Here is a 27,297-nt window from a genome sequence, read left to right on the forward strand (position 1 = left end):
AACGTCTCATGTATACTATTTGTGTTTGGTTTTTGGAAAGTAAGATTATCTGTGAGGCATTTTCTCTATGTAGGAAACATTCCTATAGGCTGTACCACATAGGAACCGTCGCAGGATGTAACCCTAAGAGACCTACAGCGGTGCACCAATACATACTACAAAGATTAGACTGTAAGTTAGTGCAGATCACACAGGGCAGGTGTACGGCTGGATAGCTATAGGAAGGATTCTAGAAATACTATGATAGTGGGTTTTTGAATATCTCCGTCCTTATAAGACCCTTTATAGCCATGTTGTTGAGGGTGAAATTAGCAATGTATTTTAAAAGGACGTATGATTATTTCAAACATACGAAAACTGGTGCCAGATGTTTATTGATGTTGCAGTGTAGTAAGGAGAACAGTCGTTACGTCACTGTCCGGGGTTTCCTAGTGAAATGAACCCTACGGCGTCATGGCGGAGGCCGGTTGTCGCAAGACTCTGGTTTGAGATGCCAGCTTTCTACAATCCCTGCTGACCGAAGGGCACTAGACTTTGCATTCATCTAAAACAACTGAGGGGACATACTTGTTTTTGGACGGAGAGGAAAAACCAACATTCCGCCAGTTCTATCGAACGGAGTCGTTCTCGGCTGCTCTCCCTAACCGGGAGATAGCTAGCTAGCAAGCGGACGATAGCTTAAGCTATCCGCAGCTGCTTGCTCGCCAGCTAAATAAAAGAAGAAAGGACCTCTGAAGTGGAAACGCAGATTTTGACGACTGTTTTGTTTGTGTTTCCCAGGTAAGACAAAATAACACCAAGTAAGCCACAGCGTAGAGTTACTTATTCCTCAGTTCAGCAAGAAAGTTAGCTAACATTGCATGTTGATGTGGTAAAAGCCGCGAGAAGTGAGCGACGAATGAAAACAAGATGGAAGAGGGTGAAGTTAGGTTAGCCAATTTGGGTTTGTGGGTTTAAAAAGGAATACTAAATAAGTTAAACCCCCTTTCTTGCTCTGCTGCTTCTGCAGACACTTGCATAGTTGAATTTAATTGACGGTTGAATACAGAGTATCGTTTGTAACCGGAAATTGAACATTCCAGTGGTTGCATATTGGCGCAAAGTTTTATCATTTTGTTAGCTTCCGTGCTAGCCTCGTGCTTTACAACGCTAGCTAACGCTACTTTCCTTGACAACCCCAGTAAACGTAGGGCTGCGATACCTCTCTTCATGTTTACTGCACCCACGTTAAGATAAAATCGAAAATAATCGCACTGCATTTGACATCGATCCCACTTGGTTGCAGCACAGATTGTGGACTTACAACTCCAACTTCTGCTTTAATTGTTAAACAAGTATCATGGTCTTGTAACTCACAAACCATAATACGAGCATAACGCACAAGAGCTAGCAACCCGTAATTGCTCATACATACTTGTCGCTTTCAGGTGGATAGATTTAATCAAGCTGGTAGTGGTACAATAGGAACACAGAGTGCTACATGATATAGCTGTAAGTTTAATTTGGGAGATAAAATGCTGTCTGGCGCGTTAGTAGTGTCTGAAGACAATTCTGCTAACGTACCCCGCCAATAGCAAATATTGGCGTCATTAGCCGGTATTCGCTAGTTAGCGAACTCCAAGAAGCTAAACTGTAGCCAGACTAAGATTAAATGACAAAATGATACTCTAAATTGATGACACACAGGTGACATAAGACAATGGATTTTTAGACGTTTTTGTTGTTGTTTTGTATTTATTTCGAAAGCCCACGGAGCTTTTGTGAGAGTGGAAACAAGCTGGTGCTTTAAAGGCCTGATAGGCCTCTGCGGTGAGGGCACAGATATCGTTCAGCCAAGTTGCATGTAGTTACAGTTTTCCACACAGGTCTGTTTGTTCTGGTTTTAACTTCATGGGTTCATCCAAGTGTTGAAGTGGTACAGAGAGATTAACTTTTTCAGAGCTAAGGGCTTATTTTTTTAACGTGTGTTCACATTCCATTAATTTAACTTTGATGCCGGTATTTTAGTTGGGCAGGGATAGTGTACCGACCTGCAAGCGCATTTTATTTTACAATCACGAGTACCTGTATTGTGTTATTTTGACATGTCGAACTGAATTTTAACAAGCACTTCATCAGGCCCTCCTGATGTATACTGTTGGGAAAGCACCCATCCCTCTATCTATTATATATACACTGCTTAATCCTCATAAGGGTCACGGAGGGCTAGACTTAAAGCGAAGACACCCGGGACAGGTTGCCAGTATATCGCAGGCCTGCACATTGAGACAAACAAGTACACTCACATTCCCATAGAATTTAGAATTACTAATTAATCTCTGCATATTTTTTGGACTGTGGGAGGAAGCCAGAATACCTGGAGAAAACCCACGCATGCACAGGGAGAACATGCATCTCCATGCAGAAAGATCCCAGGTCCAGGCTGGAACACAAAGGGGATCTTGTAGCTGTAAGGCGACATAACCACCGACCCACTGTGCAGCCCTGGGGAAGGCATGATAGATGGATAGATAGATAGATAAAAATTTTGTTGATCCCGCAGGGGGGAAATTTGCAAATATGAATAAAATTGGTCTGCTTCAATTGAAGTACAGTCTTTGCATTTCTCTGACAGTATTTCTAATGTTATTAATGTGCATCTTGTCTTACAGGTGAATCACGTGGAACATTATACTACAGGTTGATTGGGGGAAGTCTATATTTTGGACTTCAACATGGCTGGACGCAGTGAGGATGAAAGTGTAAGCAACAGCAGTGGAGAATCAAGGTAAAATCAGCTTCTCTATTTTACAAAGTACATGAGAATGGTTTTGTTGATAATCGTTTATAACATCTTGAATGATACAGCTGACAGTATATTGATATTAGTAACAGCATATTCAACTTATCTAAACCTTTAGACTTGGTAAAACTTTATGATTTGAGAATTATTCACGTATTAATTAATAATGCAACAATGTCCATTCTCTGATTTTTGTCTTTACATGTGACAGTAATTCTGATGATGAATCCGGTTCTGGATCGGGTTCAGCATCAGGGTCCGGTTCAGACTCCAGTTCCAGCTCCTCCAGCAGCAGTAGCCAATCAGGGAGCAGTGACTCAGGCAGTGGCTCAGACTCTGGCAGCCAGTCAGATTCTGAAACAGAGAAATCCAAGGATAAGATTGAACCACCAAATAAGTCACACATTGATGGAGCTGAGGTAAAGAAATATAATTTAAAAGAACGTATGGGATGGTATTTCTACCTCAATTAGATGTGTGGAGGAAATGATATGGAATTATCTTGACATTAAAGTGTTTAAACATTATGTGTAAGCTGATTTCATATAATCGGTGTCAAACTACTGAATTGTGCATGAAACTCAGCATTTTACTACGTCTTTGCATCTATGCCACAGGCACATGCCATTAATGGTGTTTAACGTTAGCCTAGCTTAGCTAGACTGTATTCCCGTTATAAGGGATATACGGGAATACGGTCTAGCCCTCCTCCATTGACACATTTTGACAGGTTTTCAAGCTCCGAGCAGATCAGACCGAACCAATCAGAGCACCAGAGGCGGGAGTTAACGATGCGACTGCAACAGAGCGAGGTTTCTCTCGTGCGCTTTCCTCTGTTTTGCACGGGCTGAATTTGTCCTTAAAACCTCAACAAGAAGCAGCTCTTAAAGCTTTTCTTTTTAAAAAGGATGTATTTTTAATTCCGGCAGGCTGTACGATAGAATGCGTAATGCTGCCCTCCGCTGTTGAAAGGGAGAGCTTAGATTTTCCTCAGGACCCCTGTACGGCGAAGGAAGCTGTTAAAACTACAAAACATCATGGCGGAAAGGCAATTGTTAAGTCGCTTAGTGATTGCGTCACACATATGTTACGCTGATTGGCTCTCTCCAATTCAAGCTGTGATCAGTAGTCCCGCCTCTGGGCTAGATTTGGTTCAATGGAGCAGTTCCAGACTGACTTTATGTGTATTTGTAATACACAATATAAAGGCTGTCTGGTCCCCAGGCAAGTTTAACATAGTGGTTGACTCTTGTGTCTTAAAAGCTTACTGACATTTTCACGTATTTTTGGCTAAACTTTGAGTACATTAATTACTTGCAGTTCTGGAAGTCAAACCCAAGTATCCTAGCAGTGCAAAGATCTGCTATGCTCAGGAAACAGCAGCTTCAACAGCAGCAGCAACAGAGACAAAGCTCCTCGAATAGTGGGTCTAATGAGGTATGTGTCAAACTGGTCCCCAATACACTATTTTGCTGGTAACTGACTAGCAGTTAATCAACACTAATTAGAGATGTCAGTATTGTACTTAAATGTAATAGCCAGTTCATGCTTTCCACATATGTGTTTGCAGACTGCAGATGCGGCTCTGTCCGTACTGCAACAGTGCCATGCTGATCTGCTCCATGGTCATTTATATATTTCTCCTCATATTGCACACACAGAAACTCATGAGGAAGCAGCAGTTACTTTCATTTAACACTGCAGCACCATGTCAGTGAATGTTCATGAGATGTACTGGGCACAGTTTGTGAACACTGCACAGGATTTCTTGAGCAATAAGAAATTTGTACTTTGTTTGGCCTCTGTTAACAGAAAACATGTGCAAATCACTACTACGGTACTTAAATTCAGTATCTGTTAACGATGCTTAATCAAGGTGTTGATGGCTGCTGATTCTCTTTTTACAGTCTCTCCTCATACTAGACATTTGTTTTAAGCACCACATGTTTTTCTGACACATGCACAGTCAGTGTGTTTGTAATGTAGACAGACTGCGTGGTCACAAATTTTTGACTGCAGACCAACATTCCACACACACCTTTGGGGACTTGGGTAGATGACGAAATTTACATTACATGTGGAATGCATAAAATGGCCTAAATGGTCACTACCTGATTATTCATGCACATTGTGCCTTTGGTGATATTTTCTAGGACTCTTCAAGTAGTGATGAATCTGACTCATCAAGTGGCTCTAAAAGGAGAAGAAATTCTGGCTCCTCTGACACTGGATCTGGATCTGGATCTGGAAGTGGTTCTGGATCTGACTCATCAGCAGAGGACAACAGTGATGAAACTGCATCAGACTATGAGCCCAGTCACAAAAGCAAAACCAGGAAGCTTCCAACCAAGTACGTGAGCAGATACCCTTAAGTGGTTGCCAGGAACCGGTTGTTCTAAAAGTTAAATCCAGATCTGAGTAATTCTGATGTGCCATGTTTTGCTATCCAGGATTAGGCAATCCATCTTGCTTTTGCGCCTTTGTTATTCATGTTTTTCAAAAAGATTTACCACTTTTTTCCAAGAATTAATTCAGATACAAAGTTTTCAAGATTTTTTCCAATCTGATAACCAAAATCTGATAAAATTACTTCTGCACAACTTAGCCCTGGATACGCAGGGTCATATTATTGTCTTTACTGTTTTGTGGTGGTTGCTCACTCAACTGTCAGGTATCGATCATACGATCTAAGATTTTGTTTATAAGGTCGGGTATTATTTATATTTCAGTGATTCTGATTCAATTTCTGCCTATTGTCCAGTTCTTAGCTATTCTTGATTGTGATTGTATTAGGGGCAGGTGGTTTAAATTACTACAAAACTGAAATTCTGATTTTATATTATTTCATGAGTAATTTTAATCTGATGATACTGAATATTTACAATAGTCACGGGAGACATTTTTCTACATTGAGTACTTTTACTTTTAATCCTATAGAGCATTTTCACAATCATATTTTATATGTTTAAATAAGTAACATTTTCAGTGCAGGACCGTTGCTGTTTTGTGTTAGTACAAAACTAGCACTAGTTTCTCCTGGTGTGTGAAAGAAATTGCAGGACACTGCTGCATTCAGAAAAGTGTTGCTATAAGGGCTAGTACAGCTATTTCCACTACTTTAGTCAGCTTTACTGTGCATCAATAAGCACAATTATTATTGAATGTTCATGTGTCGTGTATACCGTCAGAAAATAGAAATATAGAGTTCATGTAATGTTATGACAGCATTCGCCTCCATGCAGAATGTCGCATACCACAAATTCAAGTTAGACAGATATGCCATTTTATGACTGTTATCGTTTGTGCTTTATATTTTTGCGTATAGTTTAGCTACGTTACTGTAACGATAGCAGATTTCTATTCCATCCTTGTAAAGTGTTTTGCAGCATTTGCTAAATTAAGGTGAATGTACGGTACAATTTATGCTCTTTCCCTGCTAATCAAACAACTTGGCAGAGTAATTGAGAAATACTCGGACTAATGCTACACTCACGGTTTATTAAGACAAATGTATCAAGAGACATGCATGCGTTTAACTCCCATAGCTAAGGATGCGACTTAGCTATGGGAATATAAAAAGATTACAAAAAGAAAAAAAAGGACTCGTATAAATACCCTGCAATAACCATTACGATCATAGAAACACCAGCAACATGATATTAATACTCAGGAGTTACAATCTCATGTAACCTAGAGATGATAGTCAATCACTCAGAATGAAAAGACAACCCAAAGATTACCATTTATAGTGGGTGTTTGCAGTACACTTACAGAAATTCAACTTTTTTCATTATTTATAATGCTCAACCAGACTTGGGAAGAAATACACACAGTGGCTTTACTTTAACTTGGTTCATGTATTAACTCTCACATGTTGTCATATCACAGTATGAGTTTTCGAAATGGAAAGAAAAGCAGCACCCAGAGGAAGAAAGCCCAGAAATGTTCTTCTTCTGATGAGGAAGATGAAAATTACAAGAAGGTGGCATCTGCAGGGCCACGGCGGCAGGCCACAGTCAACATTAGCTATAAGGAGGATGAAGAGCTGAAAACAGACTCAGATGATCTGGTAGAGGTTCTGGGGGAAGATGTGCCACAACCCGAGGAAGATGAGTTTGAAACACTAGAGAGAGTGATGGACTGCAGGATAGGAAGAAAAAGAGGTAAGGAAAACCGTATCATGATTGATATTGTTATCCGCTGTGATTAAATTGATGCTGTTACAATACATTAAGCCAGTTTCATATATTTCAAGATTATCCTCAAATTTTGAGAGGTGGCAGTACAGTGAGCGACTTGAAAAGTTATTTAGAGGAGGTCATGACATAGCATAAAGCGTAAATTCAGACAGAATTCAGGAAAGATTTAATTGCACTGTCAGATTATTAAAATTTTTTAGAAATTTCATTGTTCTTAATCATAACTAAATTATATGAAACATTTTATCATAGAGGCCATTTATAAATGGTTATTTACACACACGCCCCACTTGGTCAGAGGAGTTTTAGCACCATTAAGGAGACCAACACAATATTAGGCAGCTGGCCATAATGTTATGCCTACTCATATATATATATATATATATGTATAAAGAGAGAGAGAGATATGTACACACAGTGTTGATATGTATATACACTATATTGCCAAAAGTATTTGCTCACCCATCCAAATAATCAGAATCAGGTGTATAAAATCAAGCACCTAGGCATGCCGACTGCTTTTACAAACATTTGTGAAAGAATAGGTCGCTCTCAGGAGCTCAGTGAATTCCAGCGTGGAACTGTGATAGGATGCCACCTGTGTAAATGACATTTGTTCGCACCAAAATATTCCACACTCAGCTGTCAGCTGTATTATAAGAAAGTGGAAGCGTGTGGGAATGACAGCAACTCAGCCACCAAGTGGTAGGCTATGTAAACTGATGGAGCGGGGTCAGCGGATGCTGAGGCGTACAGTGCCAAGAGGTCGGCAACCTTCTGCAGAATCAATCGCTACAGACCTTCAAACTTCATGTGGCCTTCAGATAAGCTCAAGAACAGTGTGCAGAGAGCTTCATGGAATTATTTTCCATGGACGAGCAACTGCATCCAAGCCATACATCACCAAGTGCAATGCAAAGCATCGGATGCAGTGGCGTAAAGCACGCCGCCACTGGACTCTGAACTTAATTGTGTGACAAAATTGTTGGTACCCCTCAGTTAAAGAAGGAAAAACCCACAATTCTCACTGAAATCACTTGAAACTCACAAAAGTAACAATAAATAAAAATTTATTGAAAATTAAATAATCAAAATCAGCCATCACTTTTGAATTGTTCATTAACATAATTATTTAAAAAAAACTAACTAATGAAATAGGGCTGGACAAAAATGATGGTACCCATAACTTAATATTTTGTTGCACAACCTTTTGAGGCAATCACTGCAATTAAACGATTTCTGTATTTGTCAATGAGTGTTCTGCAGCTGTCAACAGGTATTTTGGCCCACTCCTCATGAGCAAACAGCTCCAGTTGTCTCAGGTTTGATGGGTGTCTTCTCCAAATGGCATGTTTCAGCTCCTTCCACATATGTTCAATGGGATTCAGATCTGGGCTCATAGAAGGCCACTTTAGAATAGTCCAACGCTTTTCTCTCAGCCATTCTTGGGTGTTTTTGGCTGTGTGTTTTGGATGGTTGTCCTGTTGGAAGACCCATGACCTGCGACTGAGACCAAGCTTTCTGACACTAGGCAGCACATTTCTCTCCAGAATGCCTTGATAGTCTTCAGATTTCATCGTACCTTGCACACTTTCAAGACACCCTGTGCCAGATGCAGCAAAGCAGCCCCAAAACATTACTGAGCCTCCTCCATGTTTCACCGTAGGGACAGTGTTCTTTTCTTCGTATGCTTGGTTTTTGAGTCTATGAACATAGAGTTGATGTGCCTTACCAAAAAGCTCCAGTTTGGTCTCATCTGTCCAAAGGACATTCTCCCAGAAGCTTTGTGGCTTGTCAATATGCATTTTTGCAAATTCCAGTCTGGCTTTTTTATGAGTTTTTTTCAGCAGTGGTGTCCTCCTTGGTCGTCTCCCATGAAGTCCACTTTGGCTCAAACAACGACGAATGGTGCGATCTGACACTGATGTACCTTGGCCTTGGAGTTCACCTTTAATTTCTTTGGAGGTTGCTCTGGGCTCTTTGGATACAATTCCAACGATCCGTCTCTTCAATTTGTCATCAATTTTCCTCTTGCGGCCACGTCCAGGGAGGTTGGCTACTGTCCCGTAGGTCTTGAACTTCTGAATAATATGAGCCACTGTTGTCACAGGAACTTCAAGCTGTTTAGAGATGGTCTTATAGCCTTTACCTTTAAGATGTTTGTCTATAATTTTTTTTCGGATGTCCTGGGACAATTCTCTCCTTCGCTTTCTGTTGTCCATGTTCAGTGTGGTACACACCTTTTCACCAAACAGCAGGGTGACTACTTGTCTCCCTTTAAATAGGCAGACTGACTGATTATGAGTTTGGAAACACCTGTGATGTCAATTAAATGACACACCTGAGTTAATCATGTCACTCTGGTCAAATAGTTTTCAATCTTTTATAGAGGTACCATCATTTTTGTCCAGGCCTGTTTCATTAGTTTGTTTTTTTAAATAATTATGTTAATCAACAATTCAAAAGTAATGGCTGTTTTTGATTATTTAATTTTCAATAAATTTTTATTTATTGTTACTTTTGTGAGTTTCAAGTGATTTCAGTGAGAATTGTGGGTTTTTCCTTCTTTAACTGAGGGGTACCAACAATTTTGTCCACGTGTGTAGCTTAGGTTGACTTAATGAGAATCACCCGCCTTCTCTGGAGTGACGAATCATGCTTCTCCATCTGGCAATCTGATGGATGAGTCTGGGTTTGGTGGTTGCCAGGAGAACCATACTTGTCAGACTGCATTGTGCCAAGTGTAAAGTTTGGTGGAGGGGGCATTATGGTGTGGGCTTGTTTTTTTCAGGAGCTGGGCTTGGCCCCTTAGTTCCAGTGAAAGTAACTCTGAATGCTTCAGCATACCAAGACATTTTGAACAATTCCATGCTCCCAACTTTGTGGGAACAGTTTGGAGCTGGCCCCTTCCTCTTCCAACATGACTGTGCACTAGTGCACAAAGCAAGGTCCATAAAGACATGGATGACAGAGTGTGGTGTGGATGAACTTGACTGGCCTGCACAGAGTCCTGACCTCAACCCAATAGAACACCTTTAGGATGAATTAGAGCGGAGACTGAGAGCCAGGCCTTCTCGTCCAACATCAGTGTGTGACCGCACAAATGCGCTTGTGGAAGAATTGTCAAAAATTCCCATAAATACACTCCTAAACTTTGTGGACACCCTTCCCGGAAGAGTTGAAGCTGTTACAGCTGCAAAGGGTGGACCGATGTCATATTGAACCCTATGGATTAGGAATGGGATGTCACTTATGTTCATATGTGAGTCAAGGCAGGTGAGCAAATACTTCTGGCAATATAGTGTGTGTGTGTGTGTTTTTATATTTTTATTTATATATATATATATATATATATATATATATATATATAGACGACAAATTTTGAAATGTGAAATTATGACTATTTCAAACTGAATGTTTTTCTAAATACATTATTTATCAGGTTTCCAGTACATTAATTGAAAATAACTGAAAAGACTATCTTGCAGTAACAACAAACACAACGACAAATTAAAGCAGCATCTAGAAGAGGCGTCAATCTGCCAGTGCCACAGAGCTTGTGCCTTTGCTTTATCCTAGTGCTGTGGCAACAACAGTAAACAGAGGCAAAAAGTAAAAGGCTGTAGCAAAACTATATACAACTGTGCCCTTCTGTCTCCTGTGAGACTTTAACATTTGAAACTGATGCAGTCATGCCGCAAATGCAGTCATGCCGCATGACCTAAGCTAACGTTATGTCGTGCTGTTCAAAACGTCTATCTGAAACGTAACGGGTTTCCTCTATCAACAGAAAATTTAATTTTACAGTTAAAAAATAATCTACAACAAAATATTATCTCTCTACTGTATAAGCAAAGACTCGACGTGCTTTATTAGGCCTAGATTAATCTCTCTTTAACAAGTGTCAATGGTACAAAAATAAAATAAAAATAAGAATCTCTCTGAAATAATGATAATGCGTATCCTGTATTAAACAATGAATAACACATTTATCACAACTCAGGATTGTTTCTGTAGCCTAATCCATCTATATTTCGTTTTCACTGGTTTGAAAATAACTATCAAATACAACTTAGTTTAGGTACCTTTCTTTCACCCTTTTCTCTCCCTCCACGTCGGACTGTTGTCTCTACTCTCTTCGCATATCACGCGCAGCAGTTAGACAGGCAGGTGCCAGGCAGTGACTCCGGTGTTAGTTTTTCAAAATAAGGGTAGGGTATTTGCAGCGTAGCCTCACATTTCACGAAAAACACCACGTTTTGTGCCGAAATCACATTTAATACAATAATCGTCGTTAATATAAACATAAAACAACATAAAAACAAGGTTAAAAAAAACATTATTCTGAAGGTGTGGCGGCTTTTATTTTGCCGTGGCGGTGCGCCACAATCAATTACATGTAGAGGAAACCCTGATATATATATATATATATATATATATATATATATATATATTTTTTTTTTTTTTTTTTTTTTTAAATTTATTTTTACCATATTTACCATTCAAAATTGCCAAAAATTCCCAGGTCTGAAAACAGCTGAAATTCTCAAAATGATGCCAAAATACACTGTCAGTCATTAAAAACTTTGAGACCATATTTTTCAACATAATTTTTATTTTGAAGCCCGAAACTGGATTTTCTTCATATGAATCATTTGTTTAGCATATTGGCATACAGAAACAAAAATCTAAAGTTTCAAGAATGATTTCAAAATAAAGAATTTCACAAAAGAAAAAGGCACCTGCCAAACACAAAGTCACAACAGTCAATACCGAGTATGGCCTCCATTTGCTTCGATGCAGGCAGCAATCCGTCGGCGCATGCTTTGGACCAGGCTTCTGATTGTGGGTTGGGAACAGCCCATACGCCTGGCTACATCACTGTAGCTCAAACCGGCCTCCACCATACCCAGTGCCTGGAGACGTTCATGTGATAGACGCGGCATGATGCTGTTCACTGGACTAACAATGGTGGCCTTTTTTGGGCCTTTATATAGGCCTTCAAAACCCATTGTCAAATTGTGCAGATACTCACTGAGTATTGCTTGGTGTATATTTGGTTCACTTTTGCAAAGTGACCAACCCATGTGCAGTGAATCATGACAAAATGACAACTCATCATTATCTCAACTACCAGGGCACTAGATCATCAGTAAATCCACAATGAATAATTACAACCCCTCTACAAGTAGAATTCTGTGTACATTTCTACCTCAAAGTTTCTATTGACTGTCAGTATATTTTTCAGAACTTAGTTTTGGGTCTGAATCAACAAATAAGTAAACTGAGACAAAATCTGCGACAATAGAGTAACACCGTTGTCTGAAGTGACACTAGTTGAGTTGCACACAACATGAACATCCTGTGACTCTACACTATTTACTTTCAAAACCAAGCAGATGTTATAGCTCACTTCTAGAGATGTAACACAAAATATGTTGGACTGTAATCTTTCATTTTATTTTAACAGCAACAGGAAGTGCAACCACTGTATATGCTATAGAGGCAGATGGGGATCCCAACGCCAACTTCAGTCACAACAAAGAGACTGGTGAGGTCCAATATTTGATCAAGTGGAAGAACTGGGCCCACATCCATAACACTTGGGAGACTGAGGAGACACTCAAGTTACAGAATGTCAAGGGCATGAAGAAATTGGACAATTTCAAGAAGAAGGAACAGGAGAAAAAGAAATGGTGAGTGTTTTTTGTTCTTTGAACAAACTGAGAACTTCTTGCAATATTAAACTTTATCACAGTTTTACACATTGCCCATTACAGTCTTCTGACCACAGCATACCAGGAAAAAATACCGGCACAAAAGGAATGATATCCACATAATACACAAAAATTTCAGGGATCGTTACCGATCAATTCAGTAACCAAGTCATGCCACACACATACCTACTATTAACCATTTCTGTACTCATGCACACACATAAAAAAACATTAAAATTACAGAACTTCTGGTATATATATATATATATATATATATATATATATACATACAGTGCCTTGTGAAAGTATTCGGCCCCCTTGAACTTTTCAACCTTTCGCCACATTTCAGGCTTCAAACATAAAGATATGAAATTTTAATTTTTTGTCAAGAATCAACAATAATTGGGACACAATCGTGAAGTGGAACGAAATTTATTGGATATTTTATACTTTTTTAACAAATAAAAAACTGAAAAGTGGGGTGTGCAATATTATTCGGCCCCAATTTCAGTGCAGCAAACTCACTCCAGAAGTTCAGTGAGGATCTCTGAATGATCCAATGTTGTCCTAAATGACTGATGATGACAAATAGAATCCACCTATGTGTAATCAAGTCTCCGTATAAATGCACCTGCTCTGTGATAGTCTCAGGGTTCTGTTTAAAGTGCAGAGAGCATCATGAAGACCAAGGAACACACCAGGCAGGTCCGAGATACTGTTGTGGAGAAGTTTAAAGCCTGATTTGGATACAAAAAGATTTCCCAAGCTTTAAATATCTGAAGGAGCACTGTGCAAGCAATCATATTGAAATGGAAGGAGTATCAGACCACTGCAAATCTACCAAGACCCGGCCGTCCCTCTAAACTTTCACCTCGAACAAGGAGAAGACTGATCAGAGATGCAGCCAAGAGGCCCATGATCACTCTGGATGAACTGCAGAGATCTACAGCTGAGGTGGGAGAGTCTGTCCATAGGACAACAATCAGTCGTACACTGCACAAATCTGGCCTTTATGGAAGAGTGGCAAGAAGAAAGCCATTTCTCAAAGATATCCATAAAAAGTCTCGTTTGAAGTTTGCCACAAGCCACCTGGGAGACACACCAAACATGTGGAAGAAGGTGCTCTGGTCAGATGAAACCAAAATCGAACTGTTTGGCCACAATGCAAAACGATATGTTTGGCGTAAAAGCAACACAGCTCATCACCCTGAACACACCATCCCCACTGTCAAACATGGTGGTGGCAGCCTCATGGTTTGGGCCTGCTTTTCTTCAGCAGGGACAGGGAAGATGGTTAAAATTGATGGGAAGATGAATGGAGCCAAATACAGGAGCATTCTGGAAGAAAACCTGTTGGAGTCTGCAAAAGACCTGAGACTGGGACGGAGATTTATCTTCCAACAGGACAATGATCTAAAACATAAAGCCAAATCTACAATGGAATGTTTCACAAATAAACGTATCCAGGTGTTAGAATGGCCAAGTCAAAGTCCAGACCTGAATCCAATCGAGAATCTGTGGGCAGAGCTGAATACTGCTGTTCACAAACGCTCTCCATCCAACCTCACTGAGCTCGAGCTGTTTTGCAAGGAAGAATGGGCAAGAATTTCAGTCTCTCGATGTGCAAAACTGATAGAGACATACCTCAAGCGACTTGCAGCTGTAATTGCAGCAAAAGGTGGCGCTACAAAGTATTAATGCAAGGGGCCGAATAATATTGCACGCCCCACTTGTCAGGTTTATATTTGTTAAAAAAGTTTAAAATATCCAATAAATTTTGTTCCACTTCACGATTGTGTCCCACTTGTTGTTGATTCTTGACAAAAAATTAAAATTTTATATCTTTACGTTTGAAGCCTGAAATGTGGCGAAAGGTTGAAAAGTTCAAGGGGGCTGAATACTTTCACAAGGCACTGTATATATATATATATAGTGTAATCATATATTGTCTCTTCAAATTATTAAAATAATTGACTTTACTGCCATTATCTGCTTCTCTAACATATATTAGTGTGTGTGTGTGTGTGTTTACAGTGTTTGCAAAATACCTGTCTACAATCGAGCTTAATATCAGAATATTCTATTACCTATTATTATTATTATCTATTATTCCTTCTACGAATATTAAAATACCCCGACCCATTTGTCCTGTATCATAGATTCATGTATGACATTTGCATACCATAATCCGTGAAATAATCTACCATACTCTCATAGCATCCACCCTCTCTCATTATACACCTGGTAAATTACCATCTACATGCACTGTCACCGTCACTACACCCTTCCACACCATTCTACCATCCCACCATCAACCCTTAAATACCTTAATCCATGAAATAACCTACCATACTCTCATAGCAACAGCCAAATCTTGCTCAGAATCCACCCTCTCTCATTGTACAACTGGTAAATTACCATCTACATGCACTGTCACCGTCACTACACCCTCCCACACCATTCTACCATACCACCATCCACTTTTACCATTGAATTACTCACCATACACGTCCAATTTGACCAGAAAAACAGCTCTCAGCTTCGTTTTGGCGCTACTTTCACATGCTGCTGCAGAAACTTGAATTTGTACTCAGGGATGGGAATTTTCCACGGATTCCCACGAATTTCATTTCAAGTTTGAACACTTTATTGATACTCCCGCGAGATGGTAACGACGTTAACGATAGCTTGCTAACGACGTTAACAAGCTGTCGTTCGATTGTAAACGGCCCAGCAATTGGAAGTCGCTGCGCCGCCGCACCGCCGCCGCCGCCGCCACACACATCCCGCCCCCCCCGTCAACGACTTGGGGATCAGAATTTGTGGATCCCATCCCTGTGTACTTGTAACCGGAAATCACTGTGCGTGCTGGGAATCATGACGTGCTCATGTGACATAACGTCATCATACAAAATTGCTGTCCCCCGATGTTGTATTATCCCTTGGTGATTGTCGGCGACTTTAGGGTGATTTACAGGAAAAAAATTACACCGGACATGAGACCGGTAATGTAAGTTTTACCGGACTTTTGGTACGCAAATCGGATTTGACCGATGGTCCGACGTCATTGGTGCACACTGATATAGTAATCCCTGATAATGAAGATGGAGAGGAAAAGTAAAAATGTTGTTTTCATGGGACTCGTGTCTTACGAGTCCAAACTCCTCCTGACACCCTTGTTCACACATTGTTTTTAAGTACTTCTTTGTTTTGTGACATTTCTTTTGACAACAAATCAGCAAACAGCTAAGTCTGTTAATGGACCATTTGCAGACCCAACATTTATCAGTAATATAGTTATGATGGAAATAATATGGATGTGCTGTGCTGCATGTTGACTTAATTCATGCTACTAAATTTTGTACTGGTACTCCTAAGAATTTTAATAGTTTGACTCAAGCCCCAAATTTGCCGTCCTCTAAACATTTAGGAATGGAATACAGGTTGTTTTAACTTCTGATATTTTCCCCCATCTATCAGGTTAAAGGCAGCTTCACCGGAGGATATAGAATATTTCAATTGTCAAGAAGAACTAATGGATGACCTGCACTCTCAGTACCAGCTTGTAGAGCGAATCATAGGTATTGTTGTCTGTATAAAGCTATCTACTCTGAATGTAATGTAACCACTTGATTTGTGTAACTAAATGGCTTTCTGAATCTTTTTGAGCAGGACATTCAAATCAGAAGTCAGCGGCTGGTTACCCAGACTACCTGTGCAAGTGGCAGGGTTTACCATATTCAGAATGTAGCTGGGAAGATGGTGCTCTGATTGCTAAAAAGTTCCAGAAATGCATTGATGACTACATGAGCAGAAACCAGTCCAAGACCATTCCATCTCGAGACTGCAAGGTAACTCTCCTTACAGTGGTAGTATTTTGTTAGTGCTATACACCTTGGTATAGCAGTGAAGTTTTCATTCATTTTTTCTAGCTTGTTAGTATCACTTGTGTAATTTTTAAATCCAAAATAAACGTAACTGATTTTTACGCTGTCTTAAACACTGATCTCAGCAGCTGATGTTCTTTCCTTTAGGTGCTGAAACAGAGACCGAGATTTGTACCAATGAAGAAACAGCCAGCTTACATAGGAGGTGAAGGACTAGAGCTCAGAGACTACCAGTTGGATAGTTTGAACTGGATGGCCCACTCCTGGTGCAAGTATGACTCAACAATCCTGAAATAGTTTGAAGTTCCATTTTGTAACTGTGGGGGGTGGGGATGGGGAGTTAAATTGGCTTTTTGGTAATAAGGGTCTTAATATGTATGCTTCAGATTAAGTGTTTGAAAGTTTAAGAATTGATGAAGCTACATCCACCAACTTTTACTTTTGTAAAACAAACTGGCATCTACTGTATGATAATGTCCACAAGACAACTACTTCCTTTGAGGAAAGATTGTTTCCCACTCCTCAAATCCTTGTCCAGCAATAATGGAACCTAAGGGACACCTGGCATATATCCCATTGTTAAATCCTGAATGTTCTGTCAGTTTGGGGTGTGTATACAATCTAACATGTTCTGTTTCTCTCCTCCACTCTGTCCTAATTCATAGAGGCAACAGTTGTATCCTTGCTGATGAGATGGGTTTAGGGAAGACCATCCAGACTATCTCCTTCCTGAACTACCTGTTTAATGAGCACCAACTGTATGGGCCTTTCTTGCTAGTGGTGCCTCTCTCTACGCTAACATCTTGGCAGCGAGAAATCCACCTATGGGCCCCTCAGATGAATGTTGTGGTCTACCTGGGAGACATTAGCAGCAGAAACATGGTATGGTGGTTCAAACATATTCTTAGATACACATTAGATGTCAAGGCTTTGCACCAGGTCATGTCTGTGGAAAAACTTCATAAAATTTAGCTATACTGCTGCAATTTTATGTGCCTTTTTTCGTAAAATTAGGATTGGGCATCGGGAAGTGGATTGAACTTAGAACAGATTTCTAAATTACTGAGGTCAAAGGAATCAATAAGAGAGTTTCATTTCTTTTTTATCTGCCTTGCCATTAGTCATGTGAGCTGAATACCTGTGTGACCTCCTATTTCCTAATGCATTTCTGTCTGAATACAATGTTTGTCCAACATCATTCTGTTAACCTACTCAGCCATTGCTGAATTGCTTAATTTGCTGGTAAACAACACTGTTTTGTGATTGAGTTGTACTATAGTTTTAAAGTAACAATGCTCAAAGCTGAAAAATGTCTCCTATGACTGTCATACTGTAGTACAATTTATTACATCATCATCATTGATACTGATGAATGAATTTTAAAGCATGATCTTACTGTAGTAGTAACTCCAACCACCTTTCCCTTAAAGAATTGGAATTGACAGTATTTTTAACTGGAATTGATAAACAGAATTGGAATCAGAAGGAAAATGATACAAGCAATACTCCCTACCCCTTCTAGTAATTGAAAGTTAAAATGTATAGAGATGTATGCTTTCACTTCCTCCTGTGCTTTCTTTTAATAGATCCGAACACATGAGTGGATACATGTCCATAGCAAGAGACTGAAATTTAACATCCTTCTCACGACATATGAGATTCTTCTCAAAGACAAGGTTAGCAGCGAATTCACTTCATCATGGATCTTCCTGTTGTCACTTTTTGTCAACACGTATTTAATGGTACAGTTCAGTGCTGTTGCTGTGTAGTGTGATGTAAGACTTGTAAAAGAATGTGTTTTTCTCCAGTCATTTTTGGGAAGTGTTAACTGGGCCTTTATTGGTGTGGATGAGGCGCACCGTCTGAAAAATGATGACTCCCTCCTCTACAAGACAATGATCGACTTCAAGTCCAATCACAGGCTTCTGATCACAGGAACACCATTGCAAAACTCCCTGAAAGAGCTCTGGTCCCTGCTGCACTTCATTATGCCTGAGAAGTAAGCCATATTTGAATTGCTGCTTTTAAAGATAACCCTTGTGACTGAAGTGCTCAACTTGCTGCATGTGACTTTGAATGTGTTTAGTGCTCTGTGGTGTGGTTAAAAGTAACCACAATAGATGGTTCAAAGTACCAGAACCAGAATTGAAGAAATGATGCTTTTTATCTTGGTGTTAGAGACTTCACCGATTCTGACTCACATCAAGGTGATTTTACAGGTCTTGGAGAGTACAATTGCTGAAAAAGCAAAAATTGTATTCTGGCTTTTGTGGGTCCACATAGAGCTGTGCCAGTGGCCACATTGGAAAGCATAATCAAATGGTCTGCTCGCTTCTCTACCTTAGTGGTGCTTGCAATGTGTTTGTCATTCACCCGTTCACGCATACCAGTTACGACAGAGCTAACATGCACACTGCTTGCCTACCATCCTGAGCAACATAAAGAAAAATCCAAGGATCACCACTAAGACCATTCTTGAGTAGTTCTGCTACCAACATCTCAAGACAGGAGCTCCACTAGATATTCACAGGGCAGGTCTCCATGGACACTGACCATGGAGGACTTGAATTGTCCAAAAACGGGAACACAAAAGTTCACCTAACTTCTGCGAAGTTCACCTGGAACGAGCTTTTGGACATCAATTGTGCGGTCAGATAAGACAGAAATAAAGTTCTTTGGACACAAGAATGTAACTCTCATTTGGCAAAAACATTTGGAGAAGCATTCAAACCCAGTATAAGAATTAAAAATTATGGACATGACATTTTTAGTAAGAGTCAAAGAAAAATATGCTGCCACTATGCTACAAGGACAGTAGTGTGACTTCACAGAATTTGTAGACACTGTTCTATTGTGTACAGACTAGTAATTCGTGTGCTGTAAGTAGAACTGACAGCTGCAAACACCACAGATGCTGAATTGAGCATCTGTGATATCCACAGCTGTCTGTGTACACTGTCTGCAAGGGAATATAATCAAGGCCTTATTGTCTTTTATTTCCGTTCAGATTTAGTTTGACATTTCTACATTTACACATCTACAAGGAACATTTTGTTTAAAAAAAATCCTATAAGTCAAAATTTGGCATGGGTATGAATAATTTGGGTCTTAACTGTATTAAACACTAGAATGCCAATGCACATTTAGGGCACTTTATACAAAAAAGAAAGGTTAAACTTCCACACATTTTCTATGTTTTGCTTTTGCTATATCACTGCAGAATTGCTGATGTGTTTTTTGTATTGTTTCTCAAGGTTTCACTCTTGGGAGCTCTTTGAGGAGGAGCATGGAAAAGGTAGAGACTCGGGCTACACCAGTTTACACAAAGAGCTGGAACCTTTTCTATTGCGCCGTGTCAAGAAGGATGTGGAGAAATCCCTTCCAGCTAAAGTGGAGCAGATCCTCAGAGTAGAGATGAGTGCTATCCAAAAACAATATTACAAGTAAGAGCTGAACTCTACCTTTAATTTGAAAAATGCAGTATTTGTCATCATTATGCCCCTTCAAATCAACTTACCTTGATGTGTACTGACTGCCAGGCTGTAATGTGGACAAAATTTTGATATGTAATGAGTTTGTTACAAGACGTGGCCACTGTTCATTTTTATCCAAATTGGCAAGCACATTAGGCTGTGTTCCGAAGCTTCAGTGCACCAGCAAAATAGTGCCAATTCCTGTGGTGTGGATGTGTTAATGTTGGGGAAAAAGCTCCATTCCACATACTGTTCAAGGTGGAATTTTTTGGCCTTTATTTCAGGAGAGTCTGTCTGAAGGGGGCTATTGAAATATCAGCCAGGAAGACCAGTAGGATACATACTTTGGTTTACCTCTGCTTCAGCAATGCAACCACCATTGAAACAAAGTTGCAGATTTTCTTTTCAACATGGGAATATTATACTTTCCATTGTCTATGTTCTTCTCTGTACTTACGTTTTTGTGGACAGTACCACTTCATGTCTGTGTCCAAACAAGAACGGATGAAATAATGAAAAGTGTTTTTGCTCCAAATTTTTCTCCAAAACATACTTTGGAACCTGAGTATGTGTATTTTGGATAGCTATCACATCAACCATGGGAAATGACTGATATTTACAGCCAGACTCAAAGCTGCCATACTTGCCTACAATTGCTATCACATATTTGGAATTTTTTTCAACTGAGAAAGTAAGGTGTGTGTGTGTACACGTACACATGTGTAAATGTGTGTACATGTACATTATGCATAGATATGCATATACATCAATCAGGAATAACATTCTGACCACTGACAAGTGAAGTGAATAACACTGATTATCTCTTCATCGGGGAGTCTGCTAGTGGATTGGGATATATTAGTCAGCAAGTGAACATTTTGTCCTCAGAGTTGATGTGTTAGAAGCAAGAAAAATAGGCAAGTGTAAGGATTATGAGTGAGTTTGACAAGGGTCAAATTGTGATGGGTAGACAACTGGATCAGAGCATCTTCAAAGCTGCAGATCTTGTGAGGTGTTCCTGGTCTGCTGTGGTCAGTATCTATCAAGAGTGGTCCAAGGAAGGTACAGTGGTGAACAGGCTCATGGGCAGCCAAGGCTCAATGATACACATGGGGAGCGAAGGCTGACCTGTGTGGTCCTATCCAACAGATGAGCTTGTGTTGCTCAAATTGCTGAAGAAGTTAATACCGGTTCTGATAGAAAGGTGTGAGAATACACAGTGCATTGCAGTTTGCTACATAGGGGGCTGCACAGCCTCAGACCAGTCAGGATGCCCGTGTTACACCCTGTGCACCACTGAAAGCGTTAACAATGGGTACCTGAGCATCAGAACTGGACTACGGTCCAAGTTATTTCTTGATGACAGTGCCTCTTTCAGCAGGATAATGCGCCATGCCACAAAGCAAAAATGGTTCAGGTATGGTTTGAGGTGTTGACTTGGCCTCCAAATTCCCCAGATCTGAATCCAGTCCAGCAGATGTACTAGACAAACGATCCATGGAGGCCCCACCTCGCATTTTACAGGACTTAAAGTATCTGCTGCTAACATCTTAGTGCCAGATAGCACAGCACACCTTGAGGGGTCTTGTGGAGTCCATTGCACAACAGGTCAGGGCTGTTTTGGCAACAAAAGCGGAACACACGAGTGTGTATATGAGCCTTGTAATATTTCAAACAAATGACCTTTATTCACCTCTTGCTTATTCACTTAGCTGTGAAGATAACATTTCTAGTAAGTATAATTGCTGCTAGACATTTTGTAAATATTATTGTAAGAATCACATGTCTTTTTGTGATCAGATGGATCCTGACCAGGAACTACAAAGCTCTGAGTAAAGGTACCAAAGGCAGCACGTCAGGCTTTCTCAACATCATGATGGAGCTGAAGAAGTGTTGTAACCACTGTTACCTTATTAAGCCCCCAGAGGACAATGAGTTTCTCAACAAAGCTGAAGCTTTACAGGTGTGTATGTTGTTATTGTGTTGCAACCTTAAAGTTTATGTTAAGGTTTTACCTGCCAAAATCTACAAAATCTTAGTCCTAAGAAACCCAAATAAATTTAGCGACATGTTTGCAGCAATCTGAATCTTTGCTGAACTCATAATAATCAAAATCAGATTAAGTTTGAAACTGAAAAATTGCTGTGCATGTAAATTTTTAAGGAAGACAGGTTGGAAAAGTAATTTTAAAGCAGACATTGCATCAACTCTAGCTGCTTTGTCATGAATGTCAGGCCTTGAGAATTGGTCCCAAGTTAAAACATTTTGAAAAATTTAGATTTCAAGGTCACCATTATGAAATTAAAATTATGGTTTAGCTTATTGGTTTGTAAAGAAATTTTATTTGCCCTAGTTTCATACAAACAGTGTACAAACACCTAAAATACATTTACAATGACCTGGTGATCCAATCGCGATATTAGTGTGACTCACCAGATGTAGTTTGCCATGTCTATTGGTTGATTGTTTCAGTCGGCATGGTCCGGGGGATTGCCTACACTTACACTTGACAAGTGTATGTAAACTATTAGTCATGACTGTATATTTATTCGTATATTAACTGGAAATTATTAACTGATAGCCAGAGATGCACAATAATGGAGCAAGTACTAAAGTGTAAGTAATAATACTACTACACTGAAAGTCCTGTATTAACAATTTAAGTATAATCAATTTGTGTTTCCATACATGGCAATTTTCCGCGGATCCGCAGATTTAATTTCAAATTTGAACATTTCTGTGAATCGTCTAAATCCATTAAGAAAATTTTAGGGGGGGTTAGGTACTTTATTGTCGCCGATGTTAACGAAACTCAAGTGAATAGTTGTGAAATATGCAAAAATATGCGCGATTCACCTGCCGTCTGTCCGCGGAAGGATGTGTCTTCTAATCAGACACTGGGACTGCTGCGGGCTTACTGGACTGACAGCCTGTGCTCTGGGAGGGGGAGAAGCTCACTGCAGCACCTGCTGCTTGTTGAGGACAGTAACTGCAGAATGATCCGAGTTTACCTGTCAGTCTCCAAAACGGCAGAAAAAGTCGCTAGATTTATGGCTAGTCGCTTTTGACAAAAAAAAAGTCGCTAGGACGCTTTGGAAAGTCGCTAGATTTAGCGAGAAAGTCGCTAAGTTGGCAACACTGGCATTGCGCTCCGCATCAGCTCGTGCTTCTAGTGTGTGTGTGAATGCACGAACTGATGACGTCAGGCCGGGCGTATAAAAACTCACTCACAACTCCATTTATATTGGTTATCGTTTTCTCATTTTATGCGGAAATTGTGAAATCAAGCGGGACCCGCATATTTCTCTCTTTTTTTCGTGGAAATGTGAGATTCTTGCGGGAATTATGCGCTGTTTTGCGGGGATTATGCGGCCTTTTGGGAAATAATTGACCCCCGCATAATCAGCGGCATTTTGGTGATTAATGTGGGAATTCATGCGATCGCATAATCGCGTTTTTCTGGAGGGTCTAGTTACACTAGCAGCATCAACAGCTACTTCAAGTGCCAAGGCAAAAGAAACCTTGAAAGAGAAGGAAATGGCTGCAAGAAAAACCCACCAGCAGGAGTTGAAAAGGAAGAGTGTCCAGAGACTTGCACAGCTTGCTGCAAAGAGATAGTGTACATAGTAGTATAGAACTCTTATAGATTTGTAAAATATTTTGAACTGAAGATAGTGAGAAAAGATTGAAGAACATGTAAGTTAACTTTTTATTAAATTTACTGACTTAAACAAGTGCAGTATTATTATGTTTTTGATCATTTTTATCAGTCTAACTGACTTCTATTTTTATCTCTCAGCTTCAGGCCCCCCCCGTCAAGTCAATAGTTTTCAGCTGAAATCAGAATTTCCTGTTGCCGTGTATGTGTTTCAGTAATAAAAGTAAACATTATATATATCCTATGACTGTTATGCTATAATAAAGTGTATTTCATTAGATTATGATTACTCATGCATGAATGCAAAGTCAGATTTTTGTTGATGTAGTAACCTTAACTGCCCATCAAAGAACAGCAATCGAGACTTGTTCAAAAGCCTGAATGAATATTCAGGAGTGGAATCATATTCATCATAAAACCAACAATACTCAACCCTCAATGGAGGGTTAATTATATCAAATCGGTGATTATCCAACTAACTTCAGGTGTTTGGGCAAGGGTTAAATGAGCAATAACTTACATTACTTGTGGTGATTTTTTTATTTATTTATTTTTCCGGGGGTAGAGTTATTTTCATCAGTATATCAGATGAACACAGTTGTGGACATACAACGTGGATTTCATTATATTTTTTGATGAGAATTTGCCAAAAAATGTAAGCTCCTCTTTTCCTCTGACAGCAACTGGTCCGGTGCAGTGGAAAGCTGGTTTTGTTGGATAAGCTGCTGGTGCGTTTGAAGGAGCGAGGCCACAGAGTTCTCATTTTCTCTCAGATGGTGCGGATGCTGGATATCCTGGCTGAATACCTAAGAAGCCGGCAGTTCTACTTTCAGGTAGCTTCACACTACTCTCACATGACAAAAATACATACTGTACCTACTAGGGCTGGACCCGAATATCCAAATATTCATTCGCTACGGTGGTATCCGGATATTAATTTTGGTATCCGAATATTCGCGCAGTTTAACTGAAGACAAAACGAAGGCAAAATTTGGACCCAGGCGGAATGAATATTCGGATGTTCGTCATTAATAGGGCCCGAATATCCAGAGACCAGAAACCACTATTCGGGGCAGCCCTAGTACCTACACACACAGTTTTGTTTCTCAAAAGCAACTGGAGAATTTTGTTCCATTATAAATGTTTCAATTTACGATGTTGTAATTTTATATAGAGATTAGACGGTTCCATTAAAGGGGAGATGAGGAAACAGGCGCTGGATCATTTCAATGCTGAGGGCTCAGAGGTATAGCAAACTCAATGCTCTGGACACAGTCAATAAGTATAATGAATAATAAACTATAACTTTTACTCAAAGTGAACTTCAACTTGTGCACACAGGATTTCTGCTTCTTGTTATCAACACGTGCTGGTGGTTTGGGCATCAACCTGGCATCAGCTGATACAGTAGTCATCTTTGACTCAGACTGGAACCCTCAAAATGACCTCCAGGCCCAGGCCAGAGCCCACAGGATCGGACAGAAAAGACAGGTCAGCAGAAATCACAAATCTCGATCCATTTCCACTTGTATGTGTTTGTTGTTTTTTGCAGGCTGTGATCAATATCAGAAGCCATAAAAACCTTAGAATTGATGGCCAGTGAAGCATCCATCCATCCACCCACCCACACACCCACACACCTATCCACTGCTTTATCCTCTGTAAGGTAAAGTGGTGGATTGGGAGTTTATCCCAGCTGACTTAGGGGGAAGGCAAGGCACACCTGGACAGGTCGGCAGTTCATCAAAGGGCCACAGAGACAGACAGCCAAGTACACTCATATTCACAACTACACAGAAAGATCCTTCCAAGATTCGAACCCAGAACCTTCGAACTGTGAAGTGACAGTGCTAACCAATGCACTTATGCCTTAGAAACACTAAAGCATTTTGTAAAACAGCAGTGAGAAAACATTAGTTTGGCATTAACACAAAGTGATGGAGATTAAATGTTCCATCATTCCTGATAGAGCTTAATGTGTAGGCAAGATTACGGACAATGATGTGGTGAGGACAGCAGTGAACTCCACATTAGGCAGTTATCTAGATATGGAAGGAACAAAAATTCTGCAATTTAGAAATACTCTGTTACATGTTAGAGACTTCCACTTAAAATTGACTTGAGTAAAAGTATAGAGTTATAGTTGTAAGGTGAGTTAAATTTTTGTTGCAGCTGGTACAAATTTCAGCAACTTGCACAGTTTCATTATAGAGCCTTATATGCATAAGATCATGACATGTTTTGTATTACAATTTTTAATCTCAAGGACAAGCAAGTGGTCAGGTATAAATGGAGTAAAAAGTACATTTCCCACTAAAATGTAGTATAAAGTGTAAAGTAGCAGAAAAAAATAATCAAGTAACTGAATACTTCTATATTGTACCACCATTTTAATTATCACATTACTGCAGTATTACATGGCTATGTGGCAATAGAAGAGCTTCCTCGTTTTCTCGGATCATTCCCAGTAAAAAGAAATTATTTAATTTATCCAAATCCACGGAACAGTACAGATGCTGTCTGTTGATATATACAGTATGCAGGGCTTAAAGTTTTCCGGCGTCGCGCCGGATTTCCGGCGCATGGAAATGTACCATTGAAAAAATTTCATCCATCTCCGTCCAGAAGGCTCCAAGCATGTGCGTCATTGTGCATTCAGTTGCTCCGCTTTAATCAATCAAACTCCAAATCCTACATTAAAAAATATACACCTTCTGTCCAGGCATGCGGCTTTCTGATAGAACTTTTATACAATTACAGTTTTCTAACTGCGAGTGCGCATCGACTGCTGGGCGCACGATATGCTGCGCCCTCTTGGTTCGGCATCGTCAGTGCTGCTGAGCCACTGATAAGAAATAACAGTATCCCACAAACAAAATCCAAATTTGCAAAATTTGTTGGTGTTTTTTGTAATTATATTTAAAGGGAATTACTGGAAACACATTGATATATATTGCATATTATTTATTTTATTTCTGCTTGGACTGTATACCCATTCCACATGTGTCCCAGCCCTGTGGCTGCCTGGTCTCTCCAGAGCGCACGGAGCTCCAATCTGTGAGTGGTGCGGTGAAGTATCGAGCAGCTGATCACTGGTCAATAGCGTTGGAGCTTGTGTTTAGCCCAAAGACGCAGATACTAAAGTTTGCTCAGACTTTGTGTGACAGAGGAGAGAGGATGTGTCTCTGCTGATTAACAAAGAGAGCAGCCGCTGCCGCTGCCGCAATCCCTGAGCCGTGGTGCGTTGACTCGCCCCATTGGCGTAAGTGCGTCAGTGGCGATGCGCGTGCATGTCCCACAATCCCCATGGTTTCGCCACAAAATAAAAACAAACGGGCTTATGTATTGAATTTTAAAAAGTAACAAAAACAGAAGTTGTTGATTTTGTTTGAATTCTTAATCTTTAAACATTTTCCATGTGTTTTACAACGACAAAAGGAAACAGCTATTTAGTTTGTTGGCTTTTATTTTGAAAGGAAAAAAAATCAAACATCAAGCCATACGGATTTGTCCCATTATTTTCCTCAGAACATCTGTTTAGTTAAATATGCACAAACTGAATGTAGCTTAGGTGATATTAA

The 27,297-nt window shown here is 39.9% G+C and overlaps 1 protein-coding gene and 1 long non-coding RNA gene across 2 annotated transcripts in view; one reads left to right on the forward strand and one right to left on the reverse strand.

Moving 5' to 3' along the window:
* Positions 1 to 411: 411 nt before the first annotated feature.
* The window catches only part of chd1 (chromodomain helicase DNA binding protein 1), a 44,213-nt gene continuing 17,327 nt past the window's right edge, over positions 412 to 27,297 (forward strand). The window contains exons 1-18 of the mRNA XM_051938364.1: positions 412 to 780; positions 2,652 to 2,767; positions 2,994 to 3,201; positions 4,103 to 4,219; positions 4,936 to 5,132; positions 6,671 to 6,945; positions 12,452 to 12,677; positions 16,179 to 16,279; positions 16,371 to 16,549; positions 16,733 to 16,857; positions 17,251 to 17,467; positions 18,172 to 18,261; positions 18,394 to 18,584; positions 19,840 to 20,028; positions 21,859 to 22,021; positions 24,397 to 24,549; positions 24,891 to 24,962; positions 25,058 to 25,207. Of these exons, the coding sequence (XP_051794324.1) occupies positions 2,715 to 2,767; positions 2,994 to 3,201; positions 4,103 to 4,219; positions 4,936 to 5,132; positions 6,671 to 6,945; positions 12,452 to 12,677; positions 16,179 to 16,279; positions 16,371 to 16,549; positions 16,733 to 16,857; positions 17,251 to 17,467; positions 18,172 to 18,261; positions 18,394 to 18,584; positions 19,840 to 20,028; positions 21,859 to 22,021; positions 24,397 to 24,549; positions 24,891 to 24,962; positions 25,058 to 25,207 (2,706 nt within the window). The 5' untranslated portion in view covers positions 412 to 780; positions 2,652 to 2,714. The remainder of the gene's footprint in view (positions 781 to 2,651; positions 2,768 to 2,993; positions 3,202 to 4,102; positions 4,220 to 4,935; positions 5,133 to 6,670; positions 6,946 to 12,451; positions 12,678 to 16,178; positions 16,280 to 16,370; positions 16,550 to 16,732; positions 16,858 to 17,250; positions 17,468 to 18,171; positions 18,262 to 18,393; positions 18,585 to 19,839; positions 20,029 to 21,858; positions 22,022 to 24,396; positions 24,550 to 24,890; positions 24,963 to 25,057; positions 25,208 to 27,297) is intronic.
* Positions 2,809 to 11,379, reverse strand: LOC127530818 (uncharacterized). Its single transcript, XR_007937488.1, has 2 exons — positions 11,067 to 11,379; positions 2,809 to 3,136 (listed from the first exon to the last, which is right to left on the reverse strand). It is a non-coding gene; the product is annotated as an uncharacterized LOC127530818 (long non-coding RNA).

This window comes from Acanthochromis polyacanthus, chromosome 18 (assembly GCF_021347895.1).
Source record: "Acanthochromis polyacanthus isolate Apoly-LR-REF ecotype Palm Island chromosome 18, KAUST_Apoly_ChrSc, whole genome shotgun sequence".
NCBI lineage: Eukaryota > Metazoa > Chordata > Actinopteri > Pomacentridae > Acanthochromis > Acanthochromis polyacanthus.